Source organism: Balaenoptera ricei, chromosome 19, assembly GCF_028023285.1.
Source record: "Balaenoptera ricei isolate mBalRic1 chromosome 19, mBalRic1.hap2, whole genome shotgun sequence".
Lineage (NCBI taxonomy): Eukaryota > Metazoa > Chordata > Mammalia > Artiodactyla > Balaenopteridae > Balaenoptera > Balaenoptera ricei.
The window spans coordinates 46,041,016-46,060,180 of record NC_082657.1 but is presented as its reverse complement, the minus strand read 5'-3'; the positions used below and the strand labels follow the sequence as shown (position 1 = coordinate 46,060,180).

Below are 19,165 nucleotides of genomic sequence, written 5' to 3'. Positions count from 1 at the left end.
ACTGAACCCTAAGAGAATGGAAGCAAACAAGGTGAGTCCTATGAATACCCTAGCCTATTACCTAGAGAGAGTTTTGAGGCTACACCACAGCTAAGGAGAGCCCAAACGAAGCCTGCCACCTGGTTGAATTAAAGAAACACAGTTCAGAGTTCAGGGAGACCAACACAGTTAGAATTTTCAGGGCAAAACACCAGAGAAGTGACAGCTACACAAAGAGGGAGCTCCAGAGATCTGCAGAGGAATCCTCTCTCAAGTCTTTCATGGAGTATGATCTGTGTACGTGTGTGAGAAAAAAAACCCAAGGCAAGAACCACAGAAAGGAGTAGGGGGAACAATCCCCACAGTTCACACGGGGCTTGGAATAGTTAATGTTTCCACTAGTGAGCATGGAAAAGTCTCCTAATACACAGAATATCAGAAAGGTATTACCTTAGTAGTGGTGCCAAATTACCTTGGGTTAAAGGCTGCTCTAGACCCACAGTAACAAGGCTTAAAAGCCAGGATTGAAGGGCTCAAACTGATCCCAAGAAAATTAACTGCATCCCAGAACAAAGCCCAACAAAGGAATACAACAAAATCTAGCACCCGACAATGTAAAATTAAAACATCCAATATACATTAAAAAATTACCAGGCAAGGGACGTCCCTGGTGGCGCAGTGGTTAAGAATCCACCTGCCAATGCAGGGGACACGGGTTCGATCCCTGGTCTGGAAAGATCCCACATGCTGCAGAGCAACTAAGCCCGTGCACCACAACTACTGATCCTGAGCTCTAGAGCCCGTGAGCCACAACTACTGAGCCCGCGTGCCACAACTACTGAAGCCCACATGCCTAGAGCCCATGCCCCACAATAAGAGAAGCCACCACAGTGAGAAGCCCATGCACCTCAATGAAGAGTAGCCCCCGCTCGCTGCAACTAGAGAAAGCCCGTGCACAGCAACTAAGACCCAACACAGCCAAAAATAAAATAAATAAATTTAAAAAAAAATTACCAGGCATATCCATTCAGTGAAATATTTTCAGTCATAAAAAGGAACAAAGGACTGATTCATGGTATAACATTATGCTAAGTGTCTCAAACCAGACACCAAAGACCACATGTTGCATGATTCCATTCGGATGAAATACCTAGAATAGGCAAATCCATCAAGACGGAAAGTAGATTAGTGCTTACAAAGGGCTGGAGGAGGGGAGAATGGGGAGTGATTGCTAACGGGTAAGAGGTTTTTTGGGGGGAATGATGAAAATGTTTTGGAATTAGATATTGGTGATGGTTACACAACTCTGTGAATATACTAAAAACCATTAAACTGTACTCTTTAAAAGAGTAAATTTTATGGTATGTGAATAACTTCTCAATCTAAAAAACCTACTAGGTATGCAAAGAAGCAAAAAGGAACATAACAAGAAGGAAAAATCAGTAAAAACAGACACATAAAAACAGAGATGACAATTAGGAGACAAGGACATTAAACAGCTATTATAAACTTATTCTCTATTTTCAAAAAGGTAAAGAAAAGAATGATCATAATGAGGAAAGAAATGGAAGATATTAAAAAGACCCAAAGTGAACCTCTAGTAATGAAAAAAAATAATAAATGAGGGAAATTCCCTGGCAGTCCAGTGGTTAGGACTCTGTGCTCTCACTGCCAAGGACCGAGGTTCAATCCCTGTTCAGGGAACTAAGATCCCACAAGCTGTGCAGCACAGCCAAAAAAAAAAAAAATCTGAAATGAAAAATATGCCAGATGGAATTAACAGCAGATTAGATACTGCAGGATAAAAGATTAATAAACTTGAACATGTAGCAATAGAAATTATCCAAAATGTAGCAATAGAAATTATCCAAAATGAAACACAGAGAGAAAAAGACTGAAAAACATCAACAGAGAACAGTATCTTGTAGGACAATATTAAGTATAATATTAAGTATAATATTAGGTATAATTCAAATTCCAGAAAGAGAAAAGGGAAGACAGAAAAAAAATATTTGAAGATAATATCTGAGAAATTTCCAAATATGATGAAAATTATAAACCCTCAGCTCCAAGAAGCTTAAGAAAACTTAAGCAGAAAAAACATGAAGAAAACCACCCACACCAAGGCATATCATAATCAAATTTCTAAAAACCAGTGATAAACAGAAAAATCTTAAAAGCAGCTAGAAAAACAGGGTGTATCAGATACAGAGGAACAAAGACAAAAATGACAGTAGACTTTGCATCAGAAATCATGCAAGCCAGAAGACAATGGAGTAACATCTTTAAAGCACTAAAAGAAAAAGCGATCAACCTAGAATTCTGTATCCAGCAAAAATATTTTCAAAAAAGATGGTGAAATAGACTTTTTCAAACAAACAAGAGCTAAGGGAATTCATTGCCAGTAGATCTGCACTATACGAAAGGTTAGAGTTCTTCAGGCAGAAGGAAATTTGAATTAAAATTTGGATCTACACAAAGAAACGAAGAACACCAGAAATGGCAAATATGCGAGTAAATATAAACTGCCTCAAATCATTGAGAATAAACCATATATATATTCATATATGCATAAGTACAAAATTAAGGTTCTAAGTTTCTTATAGCAGCTCCCCAATTTGCATGCCCTTGGGTGAAGTCTAAGCTTTCTCTGGAAAAAGAAGATGCAAGGACCTATCTGCATGTGACAACTTCTCACAGGTAACTGTTAATTTTCCATTTCATTGGTCCTAGAAGCCACTGCAGGCAGAACTGGGGAGGCAACATTACAGCCACTGCCGACCAAATCTACCAATGTCTGCCAACCACACCGACCTCAATTTTGTCTGACAGGACCAAGGTACATTGACCACCCCAGAAATGGAAAGTCAGGACTGATTCTCTCTCTCCTCCTCCCTCCCCACATATCCAGCCCTTCATTAAGTGCTGGCAACTCTTCCCCTTAAATACGTCTTATATTCATTCATTTCTCTGCATTTCCACTGCCACTGCATTGATCCAAGCCACTGTGATCTCTCAGATGACTGCTTCTTCTTAACTGATTTCCCCGCTTCTGCTCTTACTCAACCCATTCTTCACAATACATCCAGAAATATATTTCTAAAATGTACATTTGATCCTGTCTCTCTCCTTAAAACCCGCCAGTGGTATCTCATTGCCCTCAGAATAAAGTTCAAAACCCTGAACTAGGCCTAAATGCCTCCATGATGTGGCTCCTGCCCGCCCCTCCACCCTCATTTCACACCCCTCCACCCTCATTTCACACCCTTCCACCCTCATTTCACACCCCTCCACCCTCATTTCACACCCCTCCACCCTCATTTCACACCCTTCCACCCTCATTTCACACCCCTCCACCCTCATTTCACACCCTTCCACCCTCATTTCACACCCTTCCACCCTCATTTCACACCCCTCCACCCTCATTTCACACCCCTCCACCCTTCCACCCTCATTTCACACCCCTCCACCCTCATTTCACACCCCTCCACCCTCATTTCACACCCTTCCACCCTCATTTCACACCCCTCCACCCTCATTTCACACCCTTCCACCCTCATTTCACACCCCTCCACCCTCATTTCACACCCCTCCCTCATCTCATACCACTTTCCCTGCACTCTCTACCCTCCCTGCTCTACCCATACTGAAATTTCCTCAAAAACACTGTTCTTTCCTATGTCAGTTCCTTCATATATGGATCCTCTCGAACTATACAGTCTTCCCTCACTCTTCAATGAACATATTCCTACTCAGCATTCAGGACTCAGTTTAAATGTTATTTCCATCAAAAGGCCACTAAGTTTTTGGTAATTTGTTACAGCAGCAATAGGAAATTAACGTGCAGGGGATACAGGAGACAAGGGACCAAATACAAGAGAAAGCCAAGGGGATCACCAGGAAAAAGGTGAAGGGAGATCCTAGGATGACAGCTCTGTGGAGGTAATTAGTCCAAACAACAGAAGACTCAGAGACAGAGGTGTCTTCAAGAAGATAAAACGGATAGAACAACTAATGTATTTGAATGTATTAAAAGGAGATTTAAACAACTGGGATGGAGTCTGAAAACAGATTAGTGATAAGTACATACAAAACTAAGCAGACAAACAAAACAGATAGCTATTAACTCCAGGAAGTACAAAAGTGTGTAAAAAAGGAAAAGTATACTACAGTAGCTCAGCTGTATACAGTAATCACACAGAAGAGTATAAACACTGAATACTGATCTAACCAAAACTAAGATATGACTATATTAAGGGGATTGGAAGTATGCTTGGGTGAATGATGGTAGGGTTGTGAAAGAGAACAAAATCCTTTTTCACTCATGGTGAGTTAATAGATGATGCCTAAAACTGAAAAATTAAGAAGGTGCTGTAAGCGCATTATAGTTAGAAAAAGAGAGGTAAATACCAGAAGAAACCTGCTAAAAATGATCAAAGTGGTTGCTTCCGAGGATGGGAAATGGAGTGAAATGCTGCCAAGAACTGCTATTTTTCTCTAAAAGCCTTATAGACCTATCGACTCTTTAAACTATGTGCATGTATAATTTTGTTTAAAAATCAAAAAATATAAATTAAAAACTACTACCATACTTAACATGATAATGAACCTTCTTTCTATTAATGAGGACTAAGGGAATATAATTGTGGAAATGAATCTAAAATTTCATCCCAAAGTTTGCATCTCTTGGGTATCTCCAGCTTCAGGAGAACTGTTTCGTATTTTAAGTCCTGAGGTGAAGTACTCTTAGCACCCTGACTCTTTTCCACAGAGAATTTCACGTTTTCTATAGGGTTTTACTTAAACTTTTTGTGCAATGTTTTCCTCTGATTGTGTAAGTTATTTGAAACAGTTGACAATATTAGTCAACAACATGAGCAGTGTATCACAACTATTTTTGGAAAAATGGCAAGAAAATGAGTTTCTTTGGAAAAGGAGCTCATTAAGGTTTAACCTCCTCATTCTCCACAAAGTCTAGTCTCCATCAGGTTTTACAGTCAAATGCTAAAGACCAATAGTTCACTGTGACTCAAAGGAAAGTGGATACCAAAGTAACAAACATCTATTTCTTACCACCAGCTCCTTCCAAAATGCCCCGGACTACTGCCTGAACACCACTGGGTCTCATCAACCTTTCAGAGAGGAGCTGCCCACATAGACGCCGGAGCCAAGCTGGGGCCCGACACATAACTTGTGTCTTCCCGTCTGTGCAGGACTAAAAAAGGAAGGGAAAGGTATGAACTGAATGTCAGTGTAACAGATATGCAGAAATTAAAAATATACAAATATACTGAGTCATACTGATGATTAACAGTATGCTATACAGACTTCAAAAGAGCAAAATTTTTCCCTTAAAAAGAAAAAAAGACTCCTTTACAAAACCTATTTCAGCATCACTTTTAAGAAAGTAAAAATATAGTGAAACTTCTTCAAGTGAAGTATCAAGTGAAATTTCAAACCCAGAAATAGACAAACATGTCTGTGAATAAAATACAGATTTGGGGGACACAAGGTTAATGTAACCGATCTGAATGCAGTCCTTCCAATCAAATCTAGCTTCCAAAGAAGACTCCTATGAGCATGACTCACCACTAAGAGGACAGTTCACAACACTGAGAGGACACTAGTCCTTGCCTCCACAGTCTCAGCTGCTCTGATTCCTTTTGACATAGCAGTTTCAAGAAGACTTAGATTTCTTCAAGAACTCCTTTTTGAGAGCTCTGTGGAGCCACCATGAACAAAACAGACTTGGTGTCCCTTATTTTGGGCTAGAACGCAAACTATGGTGTGGTCATTCATTGTGTCTAACTATGTGAGCATAAAACTTAGTGAAAGAAAAACATTTAATCCCAACTAGCCTGTTCTCTCTCTTTTATTTAAGGAAGATCAATAATTACCATTTATTGAAGGGGTTATGATGTGCCAATGCACTGTGGTGAGCACCTCCCCCACAATCTCAAAAGGAACTTATAAGGAAGGGTCTGTTGTCATCCCCATCCCCATTCTATGGGTAAGGAAACTGAGGGATGGAAAGGCTTACTAATTCAAACAACTGCACGCTGGGGTTGAATTCCAGTGTGCCTAACTCCAGAGCCTCTGTTTCTCGTCATGCTCTTATAATGTATTTGGTTTAATCTGGCAAACTGTGGACTCATTCAGAGAAGCAGAGTATGAGCCAGAGGAGCCCAATGTGAGGCTACAGTAACATTCTAAGGACGAGATGAAAATGACTTCAACTAGGAGATATCTTTGTAGCCAGCTTCAGCTGGTCCTACAGCCAATTCCTTTGGCCCTTCATGCTTTACTCACCTAAACTCATAACTAAAATTTAGGTACTGAAAGAAAATAGATAAATCCAGCTACATCATCAAATTAAATCATTTTGGATAAATAATTATTTTTAAGGAAAAAAGAAACTATCTTATGCCTAGCAGAATATATACTATTACGTTTTTCAAAAAAGGATCTAAGAATAGTCCATTAATTGCTCTAATTTTAATTTCTTGACTTCAAATACTCCATTCAAAGAATAAGATGTTCGAACACTTCTGCCAGAAGAATGTATTGTCAAACAGCCAAATTTTAGTTTAAAAAAAAAAAAAGATCCAGTTTGAGAATGAATAAAATATATTTTTGTCATAAGCCTTAAAAAATGATCACAATATTCCTGGGAACAGTGCCCATCATTCCACTAAAAGAAAAATCCTTTTAAATTATCCCAAAGGTCAGTGTAATTTAGCTCTACAAATACCATTTAACAATGTAAAAGATGAAATAAGACTCAACTAGATTAATTTCCCAGGAGAAGAAGACAGTACACCACACATTATCATTAAAGATTCACACACAAGAGTCCCCAGGCATGCATACCTGGGGTGGTCCTCCCTGGAGGATAAGTAATTCTCGGACTGCTAATGGTTGATACACTTGATCCAAGATGTCTCTCAGAGCCTTCCTAGATAGGGCTCTTTCGTCCTCGGTTAACACCTAAAAGAAACACGTATTTGGCTTTTGTGGAATACAAACTAGGCAGGCAATAGAAGGCAATGCTTTGCAATACTGAACAAAGATGCTTGTAAGGGGAGAGGGAGGCAAGCTTCTTTTGCCTCTTGATTTCCTTCTACCTGGAGGAAGCTATAATACTGAACCACTCCTGGCCCTCTCTCCATCCCCTCACCCACTTCCGGGCAGGAGATTGCACTGATTTATCTGATTGGTGAGTCCTGGCACGCACAGATGAGCTCGCTCCTCTTCTATCTCTTGGGAGCGAGCACACGTTCTGTTCTGCTCTTCCCTGCCGTAGACTTTTCAGGGGCATGTCCCCTGCCAAGGGGCAGAAGGCGCTGCAGTTTTCTGGCACTCTTTAAAACTGGGTGAGAAGTGTGTCTAATTCTGGAATGCACTGTTAGGAGACCCATTTGTCTCCCTCTATATACCTTCCAACTCTGCCTTTATGAGTAATAAAGGGGACATTTTGACTTGTCATCTTGTACTGTTAACTGTCTTTTAATTGATTCAGAACTTGGGCAGTAAAGAAGGGTGTTATTTAATTGGGCCCCGTCTCTGAGCCTCAAGAGACTGTCCCCCTTTGGTAACCTCACAGTCAAGCTCTCAGAGAGCCCTGCCCCTTACAATTTAGCAAACTGCAGTACAGGTGCTGCTTAGAGCAGCAGCTATTGCTGGGACTTGTCCAGCTTCGTAGTGTACACCCGCCGTGTCTCCCCTTCTCCTCCCACCCCCTCACTTGGTCCTTTCTTTGTGTTTCTCTTTTCTTTTCCCTCCTCTGTCTGAGACCCCTGGGCACTGCTTAGCGCTAGCAATAGTAATTCCAGAACCCCCATCTCAAGGAAGTGCAGGCAGCAGGCACTGATAGAGCTGTCAAGATTCACACCCTGCTGTAAAGAGCACAGAGCTCTGCTCCACAAAATGTAAGTGCACTGGGGGAGCTCATAATTTCGTGTCACTACTCGGGTGACAATGGTTTTTAAATGTTTTCTGTTTTGTTTTGTTTTGTGAGCATAGGCAGAAGAGGGAATAGAAGAGGAGAACAAACAGAAAAGGAACAAGTTGGAGGGTGACATAGAAAGGTGACAGAGAAATGAGGTGAGTGGGCATTATGAAATCTGGCTGCAGCAGCGAAGGAATTACCCCACGTGTGACCCTGGATACATTTATATCTTAACAGCTTCTCCTGGTTAGGCTCCTGTGCTGATGCTGGTGGTCCTCTCGTGGGGGAGTAGTGGTCACTGCTATGTTATACTTGTGAGCCTTGTCTCCCCAATTACTGTGTGAGCTGTTTGAGAAAAGGACCACGTCTAATGCTTCTGTAACCTCCACAGCACCTTTATAGTCCAGACACTCAAATCCTTACTGACTGTCAGCAAAACACAGGCATATACCCTTGTCATCTAATAATAACAACGAACACTGATTGGATTGTGCAGTGTACCCAGTGCTTTGCATACTTTATCTCCCTTAATCCTCCCAAGAACTTAATGAAGGAGGTGTGAATAGTTTAATATTAATATTAATGGTAATAACTTTTTGATGAGCACTACTGGGGATTGGGCTAGGTACTTTACACACATTATCCTTAATCCTCACAGCCACCTTGCAATTATTAAACACATTTTACAAAAGAGGAAACAGAGGCTCAAAGAAATAGCCTGCAACAGCTGTTTCAAAAAATGGCTAGAAGGGACAGGTGAAATGGACTCCCCAGGTGTGAAAGGACTAGTATTTAATAAATGAAAGCTCCAACCCCCATAAAGATTCATCTATCCACCAGAGATACTTGGACATTTAATAAAAATTCTAGATCTTTCCATCAGCACTTTTCCAAAGAACTAAGACTGTCTTTTATAGCAACTACACACAAGTATACACACATATTCACACAGACTCTCACACACTCTCTCAACGTATGTTTACCTCTTCCTCGGGATTTAGCGGTTTTCTCTTGGTTGGGCAGAATCCCAGCTGGCACAGACCTGCTGCGATATCCCCAAAATGGCGGCAGAAAATCAAGCTCCCCAGAGATGCGTGCTGAGCAACATTTAGGAGGACCTTGCAGCTGGTGTACAGTCTCCGGGGTGCACTGGGGGCAGCACCAAGACACACCACGTCCTGAACAACGGCACCAAACTCAGTCCTGTATCTCACAGGGACTCCAACACCAGGCACAAGATAGGGGCAGACACCCAAGGTAACTACAAACTGCAAAACTGACTGGACAGTCTTTTGCTGTGAGATACTAAGTGTATCCGGGCTCAGGGCAGGAGCAGCTTCTGGAGTCCTCGGGTTGGGTTTACCTGGATTGAACTCAACTGCAAGGCGGATCATGGTTTCCTTCAAGCACAACAGCAACAGTAAGGTTTGGGAAGTAAAACGCCAGGTGACATCCATACAGTCTTGTCGCCATTCTGCCTCATTAGCAATTTCATCCCTTAGGAGTTTCAATTTCTTCCAGTGAGGATCCTTCAGAAACTTGTCCTCCAAAGCAGACAGGTTAGATTTTAAAGTAGTCAACAGGACATCATGTTTTGTGATCTGTAGTGAACTTGAGCCTGATCCTTTTGAAGAAAGATAAAGGAAATTACATACATGGAAAACAAATTGTACTTCCCTCCATGTGGAATGCCTTGCCCACTCCAGTTCATCCTCTGAGGCCTGGCTCAGATGTCATTGCTTCTAGAAAGGTGTCCCCAGTTGTGCCACCCCAGCCTAGGCAGAATTCAAGACCACATTCCCTGCCTTCCCATAGCACTTTGGATGTAGTTAGGATAGTGTACCTAACACATTATACCTCTTCTAGTTTGTTTCTGAGGGCAGAGGCCAGGTCTTAATCAACTTACTGGGCTTAAATTGCAGCCAGAACAGAAATCTAAAAAGCTAAACATTTTACCACAGAAGGTTCATTCAGTCAAACTGTTGTAGATCCCAGGGATAAAGGACAAAACGAAGTCCTTTCCCTCATGGAACTTAAATTCTAGTGAGGCAGATCACAGAATATAGACAAAGGGTGCAGACAGATTAATTTAATCACATTCCCCCCAAAATATATATTCTCAATTTTTCCTGAACTTTCTTAAAATGGTCTTTACTGCCCTCTCCCGGTGAAGGAGCTCATACACACTCTCAGCAGTTGACATCCTTGCTGACTCACTCCTTGAAACACTCCTCTCTCGGTTTCTGGGACAGCAAGCACCCTTTCCTGGTTTTCCTCCTACCTCCATGGCCATCTTGCAATGTCTCCTCTGCTGGCTTCTTTTCCTCTACCAGATATCAAAATGCTCCAAGGCTGGTCCTGAACTCTGCACTCTCTTCCTCGACAATCTTATTCAGGCCCAGGTCTTTAAAAATGATCTATAAGCTAACAGCTCCCAAATTTACATGTCTGGCTCATGTCTACCCTCTAAGTTCCAGGGACATATTTCCAACTGCTGAATGAAATCTCCACTTGGATGTTTTTAGGCATTTCAAATTCAACAAATTGTTGATTCTCACGAGTACCTTTCACTCCCTACTACAATCTAACCAGGTTACTAACTGGTTACATCTCCATCCTTTTCCTTTTCCCTTTTATCCAATCCATCACCAAGTCTTGTCTGTTCTGCTTACTAAATGTTTCTCAAATTCATTCAATTTTCTCCACCTCACCACTACAACCTTTCTCTAAGCCATGAACATCTTTAAACTGAACTACGGCAGCAGCCTCTTAACTGGTTTCCCTACTTACACTCCTCCTCTCCCAAAAGTCTACTTTTCACACGTCAGATTTTCTTAATATTTAAAATAGATTTCTCTTGGTGGAAGTGTGCACATACACTCCTGATGTGTATATACCTTAAGTGGAAATGCTGAGTCATAGGTATCTGGAAGTCTCAATCTAAATATTATCTCCTCGGGGGTGGCCTTCCTTGACCAATCTAAAAGCCATGCCCCACACTATTAACTCTGTGATACCACCCAATTTCTTTTCTCCGTAGTACTTATCAAAATCAGTAATTATTTTATTGGTGTTTATTTTCTTTCTTCTCTATCAGAGTTTAAACTTAATGAGGGTAAGCACCATGTCTCTCTTGTTTGGTCTGTGCTTTGCATAGTACATAAAGTAAGCTCCAAATGAGTATTTGTTAGTTGATCGAGTAAAAGAATGAATGAAAAGAGTAATTAATAAAGATCTCCTTAGGACTTCCCTGGTGGCACAGTGGTTAAGAATCTGCCTGCCAATGCAGGGGACATGGGTTCGAGCCCTGGTCCGGGAAGATCCCACATGCCATGGAGCAACTAAGCCTGTGCACCACAACTACTGAGCCTGCACTCTAGAGCCTGCGAGCCACAACTACTGAGCCCACGTGCCACAACTACTGAGCCCACGTGCCACAACTACTGAAGCCCGTGCACCTAGAGCCGGTGCTCCACAACAAGAGAAGCCACTGCAATGAGAAGCCTGTGCACTGCAATGAAGAGTAGCTCCCACTCGCCACAACTAGAGAAAGCCCGCACGCAGCAACGAAGACCCAATGCAGCCAAAAATAAATAAATAAATTTATAAAAAATAAAATAATAAATAAAGATCTCCTTAAAACTCCTATAAGACCAACCCTCCCTTGGGCTTCCCTGGTGGCGCAGTGGTTGAGAATCTGCCTGCCAATGCAGGGGACACGGGTTCGAGCCCTGGTCTGGGAAGATCCCACATGCCGCGGAGCAACTGGGCCCGTGAGCCACAGCTACTGAGCCTGCACGTCTGGAGCCTGTGCTCCGCAACAAGAGAGGCCGCGATGGTGAGAGGCCCGCGCACCGCGATGAGGAGTGGCCCCCACTTGCCGCAACTAGAGAAAGCCCTTGCACAGAAACGAAGACCCAACACAGCCATAAATAAATTTTAAAAAATTAAAAAATTAAAAAAAAAAAGACCAACCCTCCCACAAGATAACAACTATCAACTCTGGACAAAATGTAAAAAGCAAATATCTGAAGGTGCCTGAAGGTGACAAGAGTGAGCAAAAACTAGGGAAGGCACTCAGAAGGGAAAAACAGCATTGAGTAAGTTTCCTGCTTTTTCTTGTCTTTTAGTCTGGGGTTAGGCCTCAGCATAGCTAAAATTCTAAGAGAAACCCATTGTCTTATGGGCTTGAGAACCAAAGCACAGAATTCAGGGCAACTACAGCAGGTGGAAAATAAGAAGAGAAATATCAGAAAGGATAGAACCAGAGAGGAAGAGCCCCCAATTCTATATAAACTGTGCCCAAATCTCTGGCTAATCTATGAACTAAGCATGTATGGGAAGAACTTCAAATAGGTCAGCTAAGATTAAAAGAACTGAAAAGAGTTGCTGCCCACCACAGAAGAGACAGAGCTTGGAGTACGAATCAGTCAAGTTAATTGCCTACTTTAAAACAAAACATGGCTTCCCTGGTGGCACAGTGGTTGAGAATCTGCCTGCCAATTCAGGGGACACGGGTTCGAGCCCTGGTCTGGGAGGATCCCACATGCCGCAGAGCAACTGGGCCCGTGAGCCACAACTACTGAGCCTGCGCGTCTGGAGCCTGTGCTCCGCAACAAGAGAGGCCGCGATAGTGAAAGGCCCGCGCACCGCGATGAAGAGTGGCCCCCGCTCGCTGCAATTAGAGAAAGCCCTCACACAGAAACGAAGACCCAGCACAGCCAAAAATTAATAAATAAATTTATAAAAACAAAACAAAACAGGGATTCTCTGGTGGTCCAGTGGTTAGGACTCTACACTTTCACTGCTGAGGGCGCGGGTTCAATCCCCAGTTGGGGAACTAAGATCCCACAAGCCACGAGGTGCAGCCAAAAAAGAAAAACAAAACAAAACAAAACAAATCAATACTCTCTGGAGGACTATAACAGAATCCAGAGTTTCAACAGCATATCCTACACGATGTCCATTATACAATCCAAAAGTTCTAGACAGATAAAGAAACATGAAAACATGACCCACCTCAAGAGAAAGACAATCAATGGAGACTGATCCTAAATGACCCAGGTGTCAGACTGAACAAAGACTTTTAAGCAGCTGTTATAACTATGTTCAAGCATATGATGGAGGGACTTCCCAGGGGTCCAGTGGTTAAGACTCTGCACTTCCACTAGAAGAGACATGGGTTTGATCCCTGGTTGGGGAACTAAGATCCCACATGCCACACGGCACGGCCAAAAAAAAAAAGGATGTGATGGAAAGTACTCATTATGAATGAACAAATAGGGACTCTCGGCAAAAAAGTAGAAAGTATTTTTAAAAACCCACATGGAAATACTAGAATTTAAAAATAAAATACTGAAATTTTTTAAAAAATCAATTGATGTACTTAACAGCTTTGAGATGACCAAAAAAAAAAAAAAGAGTGAACTTGAAGATATATCCCTAGAAATTATCCAATCTGAACAACAAAGAGAAAAACATTTTAAAGAAATAGAGCCTTAGGATCTGTGAACAATATCAAATGATCTATTTGTAATAAAATAGATAACTAGAATAAAAGGAGAGGAGAGAAAATGGAGCACAAAAGGATTTGAAGAAATAATGAATGACCAAAAATTTCCAAAATTTAGTGAAAAAAACATAAATTTACAGATTCAGTAAGCTCAGTGATGCCCAATCAGGATAAGTAGAAAGAAAATAACATCTACACATATTATAGTCAATTGTTAAAACCAGAGATAAAGAGAAAATCTTGAAAGCAATGAATGCTAAAAGATAGCAGAAAAACATCTTTAAAGTGCTGACAGGGGGGAAAAAACCTGTCAACTCACTCTTCTATATCCAATAAAAAGTAACCTTCAAAAATGAAAGTAAAATGAAGACATTTTCAGAACAATGAAAACTAAGATAACTGACTGCCAGCAGATCTGGAATACAAAGAAATGTTAAAGAAAGTTCTTCAAGCTGAAGGAAAACAGTACCAGATGGAAACTTGGATCTTCAGCAAAAAAGGAAAAGCATCAGAAATGGTAAATATGTGGGTAAATATAAAAGACTAATTTTTTCCTCTTAATTTCTTTAAATATATGTAACTGTCTAAAGCAAAATTTATAAAATTGTATTATGGGATTTATAACTTACATAGATAAAATAAACATGAAAACTACAGCATAAAACCTAAAAGGGGTGGGGAGCTGTAAAAGGACCCTTATAGTTGCAAGGTTTTTACGAGTTCTGTGAAGTAGTACAATATTAATTCTAAGCAGATTGTGAAAAATTAAGGATGTACATTGTAATCCCAGGATGACTACTAAAAACATAATATGAAAAGGTGGGTTATGGTTATAAAACCATAATAAAATGCTGAAAATATAAATGAATTCAAGCAGCAATAGACTTCAAAACTAAGGTTAATATATCTTCTAAGAAAGGATCAAAATGCAATTGATGGTAACTAAAAGGGTGTTCAACAATGCATTATTTATAATAGTGTAAAATTAGAAATACATGTTGAGTAAATTATGGTCTACCTGTATCCAACGTACTATGTGTATATGTAATATTTATTTTGTTTATTATTGTCTCTCCACCAACTAGAATAAAAACTCCTTGAGGACAGGGATGTTGCTGTTTTGTTCACTGCTGTACTCTTGCCTGGAACAAGGCCTGTCTGACACACAGTTGCTGTTCAAAATAAGTAGTTACTGAATGAATGAAAAATGGATTATTTGAAGCCATTAAACTATGTTGAACATTATTTAATGACATGTTCACTAAATATATTCTAAAGTGAACAGAGTATGAAACACTACATGGGCAAAAGATATGAACAGTTTACAGAAAAAGAAATGCAAATTGCTCTTAAACATGAACATATGATCAACCTTGCTCCTAAGAGAAAAGTAAATTAAAACTATACTGAAATATCACTTCCCATCTATCAAGTGGCTAAAATCCAAAAGTTTTTATAACACATTTTGTGTTTTACAGAAACACACACTCTCATACATGGCTGGTAAGGGGCTAAAATGGTACATCCCTAAGAAGAGAAATTTGGCAATATCTAGCAAAACTACATAAGCATTTAACCATTGGCCCAGCAATCCCTCTTTTAGGAATCTATCCTAAGATAGATACACAGGCAAAAATGCAAAGTGACATATACACAAAGCTACTCATTGCCATATTGTTAGTTAGGCAGCAGTAGGGGAGGGATGGGGTTGAATCAAAGTGTGCTTTGTTTTGCAGAAACTGACTGTTAAATCATTAAATCTCAGAAAGTTCCAGATACCAGTTGTCCTAAAAAGGTTACAACACATCCAACAAGATACTACAGTACAAGCAAACACCCAAGTACCTGCTTGCTTGCAGTTTTGGGCAACCTGGAGTAACTGCTGCCTCATTATAATGCTTATGGATGATCATGCCTGCTGTTTCATGAATATGCATGCCCCCCAGGCTTAAACCTTCCCTGGTCCAGTGGTTAGGGGAGACAGTACTTTGAGAACTACTGTAACAAAGAACAAACCTGACTCCATACTGGAGCTATTCCTTTAGCTCTAACCTTTGTGCTCTGTTGTCTGTACTTAGTTATGCTGGCTCTGCACCTTTGTAAAAGAATGTTGCCTATTGCCTGAAATATACATGACAGCCTTTTCTCAATGCTCTGCCTCCCAGGCTTGACCTTTAAAGGTATAACCCTTTTCCTTTCACATAGAAATAAAAAGTTGCAGAAGAGAAAATAACATTTTTCTCAGTTGGAGGTTTATAGGAACATCATGACTAGACCTATGTGGACAGCTGCAAGAATGTGGGTCTGGCCAGCACCAAGAAGTCTGAAACAACAAGCCACACCCTTTCCCCTTTTAGTATAAAAGAAGCCTGAATTCTAACTCAGGTAAGATGGTTCTTTCGGACCCCAGTCCACCATCTTCTCAGTCTGCTGGTTTTCCAAAAAAAGCCGCTATCCCCTGCCCCAACACCTGTCTCGATTTATTGGCCTGTCATGGGAGAGCAGTGAGCAGTAAGAGCTTGGACTCAGTAACACTATCTCCCTGACTCCTTACTTGTCTTCTGCTTTAAGAAAGTACTTGGGACTTCGCTGGTGGCACAGTGGTTAAGAATCCGCCTGCCAATGCAGGGGACACAGGTTCGAGCCCTGGTCCGGGAAGATTCCACATGCTGCGGAGCAACTAAGCCTATGCGCCACAACTACTGAGCCTGTGCTCTAGAGCCGGTGCTCCACAACAAGAGAAACCACCGCAATGAGAAGCCCTCGCACCGCAACAAAGAGTAGCCCCCGCTTGCCACAACTAGAGAAAAGTCCCCGCACAGCAACAAAAACCCAATGCAGCCAAAAATAATAAGTAAGTAAATAAATAAATTTATTTTTTAAAAAAAGTACTTGGTGTGTTCACTGGCTAAGCACCCCAAGCGGTGGACCCACTGAGTCCAGTAAAAGTATTTCTTACATTAACAAAAGGCTTAAAACAACCCAAATATCCATTAATAGAGAATCGATGAATAAACAGTAGCATATCCACATAATGGAATACCCTGCAGCTGTAAAAGGGAAAGAGGAAGACTTCTGTGTACCACTATGCAGTGATCACTAAGACATATTGAATTTAAAAAGTAAGGCGTAGGGGGCTTCCCTGGTGGCGCAGTGGTTGAGAGTCTGCCTGACAATGCTGGGAACACGGGTTCGAGCCCTGGTCTGGGAGGATCCCACATGCTGCGGAGCAACTGGGCCCGTGGGCCACAATTGCTGAGCCTGCGCATCTGGAGCCTGTGCTCCACAACAAGAGAGGCCGCGATGGTGAGAGGCCCGCGCACCGCGATGAAGAGTGGCCCCCGCTTGCCACAACTAGAAGAAAGCCCTCGCACAGAAACGAAGACCCAACACAGCCATAAGTAAATAAATAAATAAATAAATAAAAAGTAAGGCGTAGAAGAATGTATACAGTATGATAACTTTTGTGTTACAATGGGAAGGAACATGAAATATATTATTTGTTTTTATTTTTTAAAAAAGCAGTGGAAAAACAAATTAAAAATTAACTAAAATGAGTTGTCTATAGAGAGAGGGAGAGATCAGTGGGGAGGAGACAGGGATGAGTTTTAGAGTTTTCCTTTTGGAGCCCTGTATTTTTTTTCATAGTTAAAAAAATTAAATCAAAAAGAAAATTCAAAATATTCCTAAAAATAAAAAACAAATGAACCTAATCTATACTTTATGTCCAAGGTTGCCAAACTACAATCTACAGGTCAAATCAGGCCCACCACCTATTTCTACAAGTAAAGTTTTATTGGAACATAGACATGCTATTTATTTACATATTATCTTTGGCTGCTCCCGAGCTACAACAGCAGAGGTAAATAGTTGTGACAGAGACAGTATGGATCACAAAGCCCAAAATATTTACTGCCTGCTTCTTTACAGAAAAAGTGTGCCAACTCCTACTCTAAACCAAGTTAGCAGCACAACCACACAGAGAATTATTTCAAGTGACTTGAAATATAGAACTTTGTACATCCTGAGGACAAAAGCAAACAAACAAAAATCCCTTAGAAACAGCAGGTGTGTTGATGATAGTAATGTAGGATTTGTTTTTTAAAATATTATATGCATGTGTGAATATATTATATATGAATATGTAACTATATATTTGTGTGTATATATATGAAATAAGTAAATAACTACATTAATTTCATTAGGAACCAATATTTTCAGATAAGAGAAAAAAATACAAAGATAAAAATATAAAATATAGTAAAGAAGAATGGCTAGGTGGACAAATACATGTTAAAGAATCTAGGTCATGGTATACAAATTTTCAAGGTAAAATTCCTTCAACTTTTCTATAAGCTTAAAATTTTTCATAATGTTAGGAAAAATTTAAACTCTATAATATTTCATTTTAATTGGGAATATCAGTACGAACTCTCGATTTGTTTTTTGTCTTCTGAAAATCCACATATTTCCTAGTTCCAATCATTGAAAAAGCCTGGAAGCAATGACACTTCAGTAGCAATAAATGTCACTAGTGTCTATCTTGTGGTCTCTAAATATCACTTTTTCTTAAAGAGATTTGTTTTCAAGAACGCAGCAAGAAATGTATAAGACAAGTCTGAGATATCTTATGCCTGAAAGCAAAGAAGCAATCAAAGACTACTAGGGTTACTAGGGTCACATCAAAGAGTCCAACAGCCAACCTGAATGGGTCCCACAGGCCACAAATGGAACAATGAGAGTATCAAGAGTAATGAGTACAGGACTTTCCTGGTGGCGCAGTGGTTGAGAATCCACCTGCCAATGCAGAGGACACGGGTTTGAGCCTTGGTCCAGGAAGATCCCACATGCTGCGACTAAGCCTGTGTGCCACAACTACTGAGCCTGGGCTCTAGAGCCCGCGCGCCTACAGCCTGTGCTCTACAACAAGAGAAGCTACTGCAATAAGAAGCCCTCGCACCGCAACAAAGAGTAGCCCCCACTCACCGCAACTGGAGAAAGCCTGCGCGCAGCAACAAAGACCAACGTGGCCATAAATAAATAAATAAATAAACAATTTTTTAAAATAATGAGTACAATAACTGAAACATGTATATACAAAAATCTATTCATAATAAAACAAAACAAAAAAAATCACTCCATTGGCTACCTTTGGAGACTGCTGAGACACTAACGTATTATTCTGAAAACTGAACAATAAAAGAACAGAATGAACCTAACTTTATTAAAATATATACATGTGTGTGCATGCGTACACACATAGAAAAAGACCTCAAAAGCTATACTTCAAAGTATTAACAGTGATAATCTCTGGATGGTAGGGTTTTGGGTGATTTTTCTTTTTTGCTTCATTATGTTAAAAAATTTTTTCCACAGTGACTATGTATTGTTTCTGTACTAAAAACATATTTTAAGGTTATAAAACAGTATGCAGTATATGAGATCATTTTTGTAAACAAAAAATATATATAATTCCCAAAATGTAATCTCTGGATAGTGGGATTAAGGTCATTTTAATTTTCTTCTTTTAGTTTCTTTAATATTTTTTAAAGCTTTACTACAAGGAATATTAACTACCTCTATGAAAAGAAAAACGAACAATAACACTTTTTTTTTCAACATAGTGAGAATCAGAAGAGTAAGATTTTTCCAATATTTCTCTAGGACTGTTCAGGGCAAGTGTTCTGACCCACTGGCATGAATATCTGGTTTGTTTGGGTAATATA

The 19,165-nt window shown here is 40.3% G+C and overlaps 1 protein-coding gene across 2 annotated transcripts in view; it reads right to left on the bottom strand.

Annotated features, from left to right (window-relative positions):
* Positions 1 to 19,165, bottom strand: part of TANGO6 (transport and golgi organization 6 homolog) — a 179,419-nt gene that overhangs the window by 156,255 nt on the left and 3,999 nt on the right. For both annotated transcript variants that reach the window (XM_059905483.1, XM_059905484.1), the window contains exons 2-4: positions 8,911 to 9,551; positions 6,850 to 6,966; positions 5,053 to 5,194 (exon numbers count right to left, since the gene is read on the bottom strand). In XM_059905483.1, coding sequence (XP_059761466.1) covers positions 5,053 to 5,194; positions 6,850 to 6,966; positions 8,911 to 9,551 — 900 coding nt within the window. The remainder of the gene's footprint in view (positions 1 to 5,052; positions 5,195 to 6,849; positions 6,967 to 8,910; positions 9,552 to 19,165) is intronic.